The sequence below is a fragment of the Puntigrus tetrazona genome, unplaced genomic scaffold (genome assembly GCF_018831695.1).
Source record: "Puntigrus tetrazona isolate hp1 unplaced genomic scaffold, ASM1883169v1 S000000727, whole genome shotgun sequence".
Lineage (NCBI taxonomy): Eukaryota > Metazoa > Chordata > Actinopteri > Cypriniformes > Cyprinidae > Puntigrus > Puntigrus tetrazona.
Window position 1 is genome coordinate 852 of NW_025048339.1, and position 9,757 is coordinate 10,608.

The window sequence follows — 9,757 nt, forward strand, 5'->3', positions numbered from 1 at the left end:
ACATCATAATCCTAGTAATATAAAAATAGTATATCACCATTGTTAGGAATTCTAGTATACATTTGGGCACAAAACATTTGCATTCCTCTTCATCTCAGTGACAGAAATGCTGTATCTTTGCTTAACAGGTGCTTCAGAGTTTCAGAAGTGTTTTTAGATTTGTTACTTCAATATAGATATAGATGGGGAAAAACAGGCTTTTCATAGATAAATCTATTATACAGTATACTGTACAAAACACTGTGCATGTTCTACTATTCCATCCTAAGCCACATGTTTACTTTGTTATCGAAATATGCAATTATTTCAGCTCAACTGAACTTTCTTTTACATTTCAGGCCTTCAACAAAGTGTTCCTCAAAGCCATTGCGAGAGCTCCTGGTGACGAAGACGTGTCTGTGCGTGTTTTATCTCTCACTGAGGCCATCACCCACTCGGCCCTTCAGTACACCTGCCAGGGGCTCTTCCAGAGGGACCGACTCACCTTCCTCACCCACACCGCCCTCCAGGTGAGTGGGACGGGACGCCGGCAGAATAGAAACTTCCCATCCACCCACCACCACCTCCTCCCTTCCTCCTCTTGCACTTTGTCATTCACATCAATCATTCCACTTTTCTGCCCTTACATTAAGTTCCATTAAGCCCTGTCAGTGAAGTCGGGTCCGTTCTTATTGATTAACTCTCACAGCCCGGGCACCCCTCTCCCTCAACTGGTCAGCTCTGACAGGAGGGTGGGCCGCAGTGGCAGAATGCAAATACCTGTCAGGACAGCACCTGTTTTCCCTGCTGCTGTCTGTCTCCACTGCCTGTCCTTCACACGTCCACATCAAACAGAGTAAAGCTGTTCTGAGACCCGCTTGTCCTTCTCTGATGGATGGAGACATCTGTATTCAACAGGCCTGAGGTACAATGTCCTCATCACTTTGCTCCTCTGGTGTTTTATTTAGATTCTTCTGAAGAGGGGCTTTATTGAGGCTCAGGACCTGGAACTTCTGCTGCGATTTCCTGTAGAGGTTTGTCGGAGCAGTCCCGTCAGCTTCCTGTCTTCACAGGCCTGGGGTGCCATTAGGGTAAGAACTGTTTGTGCCTGGAAATCACTCTCTTTCATGTGTTCAGACATCTTTTAGCATTGCCATTTAGAAAACGATTAGTCTGAAGCACCTTTTCAACCTCTAAATAAGTCAACCCATCTAGCTCAGGGGTGTTTAAAATGTGAAAGACCCCCAAATATATGTCACCCCTTTCCTAAAATATAAATGCAGCTACCTTCATACTCTGATATTATGCAGACAATGTGTTCTCTTCTAAGTTGAAATGCCTTTTATTTGGCTTTTGCTGTAGATTATTAAAATATTACATGGAAAATACTTGTTTGCTTATTTTGTATTAAGTTGACAAATTATATTGCCTTTTTAACAACTAGTGTATGATAAATGTACTAACATAAAATTAAAATTAAATGTAATGCTGGGCAGTGATTAATAGTGATTAGTCATTGCCAAGCGCTATTATAACCATAAACTACAGATATATATATTGTTTACGATAAATAATTTTAGACGGTCTTAAGAAAGCAGATTGTAAATTAAATCAAGTTAATTTATTTATTTATACAATTTATACCATCTAAATAATATATTGTTAAAATATGTTGCATGTATAAAATGTGTATTATATAATATGTATGAACATGCAACATATTTAAAATTTATTTAAATTGATTCTTTTATTTTACAAAATCTTTTTTAAAGCTCTAAAAACAATTATACTTTTCTGGCCCTAGGACCTTGCAATTCTGTTGGGGTCATTGGAAACTGTTTAAAATCTAGATCTACTTAAAATGTAAAGTATTTATTTATTTAAAAGTAGCATATGGATTTAAAAAATAAATATATAATACTTAAAGTTTTGAGTAAAATTTATGAATATTTGTAAAAAAGTATGTGAATCTTTACAGAAAATATTTTTAGGATATATGCTATAAATATTATTATTAAATATAATAGTGTTTACCTCATTTTATTGCAGAGCTTGTCCATGCTGGATGCATTCAGGGGTCTGGACAGGGATGTGGAAGGTTCTGCCAAACGCTGGAGGAAGCTGGTGGAGTCAGAGTGTCCAGAAAGAGAACGTCTCCCTCAGGACTGGAAGAATAAGAGTCCCCTCCAGAGACTCATCATTCTCAGAGCCTTTCGGCCTGACAGGATGACCTACGCTCTCCGGTAATGAGCATTCTTCAGAGAACTATCAGAGAACAACCAATTTAACCTTTAAAATCAGTTGCAGTTGACTGGGTTTGCAACACCAATGTTATGGTCCTTAAACGTTGTCTTTTTGCACCAGAAATTTTATTGAGGACACTTTGGGTTCCAAGTATGTGGATGTCAGTCGAATGGCGTTTGAAAAGTGTTTTGAGGAGAGCAATCCCTCTACACCGGTGTTCTTCATCCTTTCACCAGGAGTCAACCCCGTCAAGGATGTAGAAACTCTTGGTAAACACAGAATGTCTTTACACTTAGTCTAACTTGTAACATAATCAGAATATTAAACTTATCATATCTATTAACTAGGGCTGAAGCTTGGATTTACCGCAGACCAGGGGAACCTCCATAATGTATCCTTGGGTCAAGGACAAGAGATTGTGGCGGAGAGAGCATTGAGGACGGCAGCCAAAAACGGACATTGGGTCATACTGCAGGTAAAACATTTTTGGTTAATTTCTTACCAAATCAACCTACAGTAAAGTGTCCAAATCATAAAAAACATTAGAAAACTACAAACTAAATAAATGTCAATTAATACTCTGGAAAGTAGTCATTATTTAAAAATGTTTGACCACTTAACAATACATTGTATGGGTCAAAAGTATACATTTTTCTTTTATGCCAAAAAAAATCTAAAGGATATTAAGTATTATTAAGTAAGATATTTAGTAATGCTGTTCCATTAAGATATTTTGTCAATTCCCTACCATAAATATATTGAAACATATTTTTTGAATGATAATATGCATTGCTAAGAACTTTATTTGGCTGAATTTATTTTCTCAATATTTGGATTTTTTTGCACCCTCAGATTTCAGATTTTCAAATGGCTGTATCTCAGCTAAATACTGTCCTATCCTAACTTACCATACATCATCAATGGAAAGCTTACATTTTCAGCTTTCAGATGCTGTATGAATCTCAGTTTTAAAGAAGTTCACCCTTATGACTGGTTTTGTGCTTCCGGGTCACATGTGTATGTTCTTGTAAATTTGATTTGTTTCAGAATGTTCACCTGCTGGAGCGGTGGTTGGGTCGTCTTGAGGAGCTGTTGGACAACACGGGCAGCGATGCTCACTCAAACTACAGAGTGTTTCTGAGTGGAGAACCGTCCTCCAGCTCCCATGAGCACATCATTCCTCGCTCCATCCTGGAGAATGCCCTCAAACTCACCACTGAACCACCCACCGGCATGAACTCCAGCCTTCATGCAGCTCTGGACAACTTCACCCAGGTCTTCACACAGTCAGACATTCTGCTTACTATTAATATATAAAGTGGAAACTAGTAATCATATAAAATGAGTAGAATGATCTGACGAAAGAATGAGGTGTCCACACTTTTGACTCTTAATATCCATTCTGCAGGACACTCTGGAAATGTGTTTTCGAGAGCAGGAGTTCAAAGGACTTGTGTTCACACTGTGTTACTTCCACACCTGTGTGACTGAGAGGAGGAAGTTTGGGCCTCAGGGATGGAACCACAGATACCCATTTAGCAATGGAGATCTGACCATCTCTGCCAGTGTCCTGTACAACTACCTGGAGGCCAATACTAAAGTAAGACACCAGCATTTCTTAACCTGAAAAAATACAACGATTCCATCATAATATCAGTAAATTATATTTTTTGATAAGTTAGTACTTTTATCAATAGTGACAGTAGCGGTTTCCATCCTCTTGTTTTTATGCATGATAAGTGATGAAATGGAAAATTTGGGGAAAAAAAATTACCTAGTTTTTATACTTTTATTTGATTTGGGTAAAAATGGTTAATTTGAAATATCGAGAGATGGCGCATTTGCCAAATAAGCAATTTATTATGAATGAAAATGATTAAATGCTTCTCTTTCTTTTCTTAGAGCTGTTTATCACCAGATTATAAGTAACGACTTTGTTCTCTTGTCGGTTGGAAACATTGCTTATCTGCAAATATTTTATGCAATGTTCCAATTTTAAAGTCGCTACTATGGGTGGAAACCCAGCAAATTAATGCTGAAGTTTACATTATATTTTTTGAACACTGGTAATAATAAATGTATCACCAATTCATATTCAATTAATAAATAAAGAAATTGGAATAATTTCTGAAGGATCATGTGACACTAAAGACTAGAGTATTGGCTGCTGAAAATTCCTTTGTCATCACAGGAATGAATTATATTTTAAAATGTACTGGAATAGAATAATGATAATGATAATACTTGAAAATATTTCTGTTTTACTGTATTTTTACAAGACTTAATTCAAATAATTCAGATAATACACACATTTTTAAAACTCAAATTCTGCTTGTTTTTATATGCTCAGAGCATATTTTTATTTTTATTTTTATTACTTACTGTCCTGTCTTTTCCCACAATTCTAGCAAACACGATCTCATTGTATCCACGAAAACCCTGTTTTTCCTCTCGCAGCATCACTTCACTCACAACCAATTATGGCAGCTCTGGATTTCACCCCTCCCCTCAAAAAACGAATGTCCTTCATTATGTTAACCAAACAGTAACCTGTATGTGCGTACACTGAGGATTCATTAGGCGGCAAATGAAGCGTCATGCTAAATGTAATTACACGCGTTGTGCGTGACACCTTACAACGCTTTATAAGTGATCACTGCAATTAGAGCTGATGAAAGAAGCAATTTGCGAAACAATACAGGTACAAATGATGGTGAACCTCTAGCGTCTGTCATCGGTTATAAGACACACGCTCCCTTGTTCTTCTCTCCTTTACAATTACACATCATTCGCTCTATTCTCAGGCCAGACTTAAGCCAAGCACAGCGGGAGTTCAGGAAGAGCTTGATCTTTGCTTGAATTATACATGAACTGAATTTTGTTTTGTCTGGTGCAGAGCCATTTGAAATAATAAAGGATGCTCTCCCATCACCAGTTCCTCAACTCGTGTTCGTGAGAAAAGCCCTGCATCCGACATCTAGCCCTTTTAGCAGTTTTCACCATGTATTTTTTTTTTCCTCTGTCAGAACTTGCCAACCTGGCTGAAAATAATGCTGTGGGTATTAAACGCAGGGCGCTGAGGGATCAGTTTGTGCTGGAGGTTTGACATTTTGGTGTGTTAATATGTGTGGCTCAGGTACCGTGGGAGGATCTGTGTTATCTGTTCGGAGAGATCATATACGGAGGTCACATCACTGACGAGTGGGACAGGAAGCTGTGCCGTACGTACCTACAGGAGTTCATCAATCCCATGATGGTAAAGACATTCAGAGCACTGTTATATACTACAACGCCGCTCCAAACATAGTTGATCGAAGCACTGTTTAATAATCTGATTTATGTACAGGTATATGTACATTTTAGGGTCGAACTTTCAGAAGTACAAAGGTTTAAGTACAATTTGTGCGACCATCTGCTCAACAAACTGAGAGATGCACACCAGTAGTTCTCAACCAGAGGGTCTCTGCAAACTTGCTAAAAAGACATAATCAAGATATTTTTTTATCCCACAATAACTTTTGTTTTTATTAAAAAAGTAAAAATCGTTAACCTTTAGAAACTTTAGAAATTAATTGGTTTTAATTATTTAACTAAATAGACATGGCCAGTTTTAATAATTGCACAAAGGATATAAATAGGTCTTTTGTATTTCTTTTATATTGTTGATGTAGTTTTGAAATTTTGGTATTAATGTAAGCTTGCAGGGACAGAATTTAATGGGATATTTTACCAAAAAATACTGTCATTAAATACTTACCCTCATGTCGTTCCAAACTCATACGTTCATCTTCGGGACATGAATGAAGATATTTTTGATGAAATCTGAGAGATTTCTTACTTTGTATAGACAGCAACACAAGTATCATGTCCAAGGCCCAAGCAGCGAATGGCGGTGGAGACCGAGTCGTTTCGGTTTTCTTTACAAAAGAAAAGTATTCTTGTAGCTGCATAAAATTAAGGTTGAATCAATGATGTCACATGGACTATTTTAACAATGTCCTTCCTACCTTTCTGTGCCTTGAACAATACATGGTCAAAAAGGTTAAAAAATTCAAACATATGGATGAATCATTCACATTGACATAAATTACATGCATTTACAAAATAGATAAGGCAGAATTTCACGTTGACACTAATAAGTCTCACTGTGATGCATAAAGTAGCAATTAAAGCCAGATAAAGCCAGAAATACGTTTTCAAATCTGGAAAACTCTGCACACTTTTAGAGTTAATGTAAATTTGTAAAGAGATCTACATTTAAGAGCTTTATTCGAGACAGCATGTTGAAATTAGACTAAAGTTTGTCTGTGCACCTCACACAAACAGATCAGGTTTGTTCTGCATGTAAATACTGCAGCTCTATGGGGCTCTCTAGTGGTGAGGATCTACATTGCGTGATATAGTTTATAAGCATAGATAACAAAACAAAATGTTTTTAGTTTCCACATACAGAAGACACTGCTGACAAGGGTATGTGACATCATATTTGTAATGCTCACGTCTTATTTTATCTTCTGTGCGTCTTTTCTGGAGTGGTGTTTGTGTGAGGGGATTATGCAGTTTTCCAGCATTTCCTCACAGAGTCTCATTAGGCCCAGGATGAGCAGCCATCAATCACAGAGTTTATCTTTAGCCTTTCCACAGAGCTGCAATCCTCTCCCAGCGTCCAGCACCAGCCCTGCTATCGATTACCACACACACCTTTATCCGTTACTGAGCAATACTTAGGGGTTTAGCGTGGTAAAACATTAAAGTGCTTAACAGGACAAAAAGTCTAATTATCATATATGCAACCTAAAATCCTGTTGAGTCACTTGACAGATTGTGTTTGAATCTGTCTTTTTGTTACCAGACGACAACTTTAACCATCATCCCCACCCTCTTCAGTATGCATCTCCATGTTACTCCATGTTCTCTCTCTCTCTGCAGTTTGAAGGAGAGCTATTCCTGTGTCCTGGGTTTCCAGCTCCTCCTGATCTGGACTACGCTGGGTATCACAGCTATGTGGATGAGAGATTGCCCCCAGAAAGCCCTATTCTCTACAGCATGCACCCTAATGCAGAGATAGAGTTTATGACAGCCACATCTGAAGCCCTCTTCAAAACGTTACTGGAACTCCAGCCCAGAGACTCATCAACAGGAGAAGGAGCAGCACAGTGCACAGAGGAGAAGGTAATAATCATCATTATTATTACTGTCAACATCATCATCAATGTTGAAAACAGCTATGCATCCTATAGGAATAGTTTTTATTTGCATTGCATCAGAAATCTTTTGTGATATTAAAGTATATTTTCACTTTTGATTAATTTTCAAGCATCTTTAAGATATATATGTATATGTATATGTGTGTGTGTGTGTGTGTGTGTGTCTGTCTGTCTGTATTATGTGTATATACACTATATTGCCAAAAGTATTCACTCACCCGTCCAAATAATCGGAATCAGGTGTTCCAATCACTTCCATGTCCACAGGTGCATAAAATCAAGCACCTAGGCATGAAGACTGTTTTTACAAACATTTGTGAAAGAATGGGTCGCTCTCAGAAGCTCAGTGAATTCCAGCGTGGAGCTGTGATAGGATGCCACCTGTCCATCAAATCCAGTTGTGAAATTTCCTCTCTCCTAAATATTCCACAGTCAACTGTATTATAAGAAGTGGACGTGTTTGGACAGCAACTTAGCCACGAAGTGGTAGGCCACATAAACTGACAGAGCAGGGTCAGCGGATGCTGAGGCGCAAAGTGCAAAGAGGTCACCAACTTTCTGCAGAGTCAGTCGCTACAGACCTCCAAGCTTCATGTGGCCTTCAGATAAGCTCAAGAACAGAGCGCAGAGAGCTTCATGGAATGGGTTTTCATGGCCGAGCAGCTGCATCCAAGCCATACGTCACCAATTGCAATGCAAAGTGTCAGATGCAGTGGTGTTAAGCATGCCGCAACTGGACTCTAGAGCAGTGGAGACGCTCTTCTCCATCTGCAATCTGATGGAAGAGTCTGGGTTTGGGGGTTGCCAGGAGAACGGTACTTATCTGTCTGCATTGTGCCAAGTGTAAAGTTTGGTGGAGGGGGGGATTATGGTGTGGGGTTGTTTTTCAGGAGCTGGGTTTGGCCCCTTAGTTCCAGTGAAAGGAACTTTGAATGCCTTAGCATAACAAGACATTTTGGACAATTCCATGCTCCCAACTTTGTGGGAATAGTTTGGAGCTGGTTACTTCCTCTTCCAATATGACTTTCCACCACTGCACAAAGCAAGGTCCATGAAGACATGGATCATAGAGTCTGGTGTGGATGAACTTGACTGGCCTGAAATCAACCTCAATATTAATTCACTGTCCAGTATCCTGGTAAACTCCTTTAAGGTACAATAAAGGTATTTAAAGGATTTATAAAGGGAAGCGAGATATTTCACCCACAAATCCACCTTATTTACTAACTCTAAAGCTGTATGACTTTCTTTCTGCTGTTGAACACAAAAGAAAATATTTAGAAGAATTTTGTAGCCCTTGACTTCTACAGTATAGACAAAGAAGAATATGGATGTCAGTACTGGCAGCTGTCTGATTATCATTATTGTTCAGAATAGCAGAAGAAAAAAACTTACAAATGGTTTGGTACAAATGGAGACTGAGTAAATTAATGATAAATGATCATCCCTTTTACTAACCTAGTGAACTAACCATTTTCGACAAGTGAATTAAATATTTATCCTATATGGCAGCAAAAAAACTTTTGATTCTTTTAGAAAGCAGTATTTAGAATGTACAGTCACTTTTGATACTCAGTTCTTTTTTTTCCCCTTGGTCAGGTGAAGAGTGTTCTGGATGACATGCTGGAGAAGTTACCAGAAGAGTATGATCTGGCAGAGCTCATGTCTAAAACGGCCGAGAGGAGCCCCTACATCCTGGTGTGTCTGCAGGAGTGTGAGCGAATGAATGTGCTGCTGGCAGAGATACACAGATCATTAACAGAGCTGGACCTGGGACTGAAGGTATGAGACTGAACAATCAATACTGACGATTACGGATTATTCAGAACCAGCTGCATTTGAATACTGCACCTACATGGAGATCTTTACTTTGTTTGGGGGGAAAAAACTCAGTTTTTAAAAAGACTTTATACTTGTGATAATAATTTTAAAATGTAAATTTAAAACAGCCAGCTGCAAGAAAAGCTTACATTTCTAAAAACCTGCAGCACTCTGGCAAGATACTTTCCACATCAAATACGATAAATGCACACTCTAAGATCAAATCTGTGCATGTGCACATTTTATAAATGAGGCCTCTAGAATCCAGATCATTCTGTGTAGATTTTGTTCCTTAAATATATTCAAAGGATTTTACCATTTAAAAAGAAACCACAAAGGAAGTAACATTGCTATCACTTCATTGCCTGTGCCAGTAAACATGAATGATGTAATGTCATGCAATATACGTACCTTCCATAATTTTCCACCTTCCGTAATTTCCAACATAGACTAATAAATATATTAAATAAAAAGAGATACAAATTCTTAAATAAAAATATACAAAT

General features: G+C 38.1%; 1 protein-coding gene across 1 annotated transcript; it reads left to right on the top strand.

The window, feature by feature from the left end:
• Window positions 1-310: 310 nt before the first annotated feature.
• On the top strand, window positions 311-9,218 carry LOC122335116 (dynein axonemal heavy chain 11-like; the record flags this gene model as incomplete). The annotated part of the gene is made up of 10 exons (XM_043232886.1): window positions 311-509; window positions 948-1,070; window positions 2,029-2,222; window positions 2,344-2,492; window positions 2,571-2,698; window positions 3,271-3,498; window positions 3,632-3,823; window positions 5,360-5,479; window positions 7,153-7,395; window positions 9,030-9,218. Coding segments are annotated over 10 exons (1,765 nt in total), but the record flags the coding sequence as incomplete, so codon positions are not given.
• Between the last annotated feature and the right edge of the window lie 539 nt (window positions 9,219-9,757).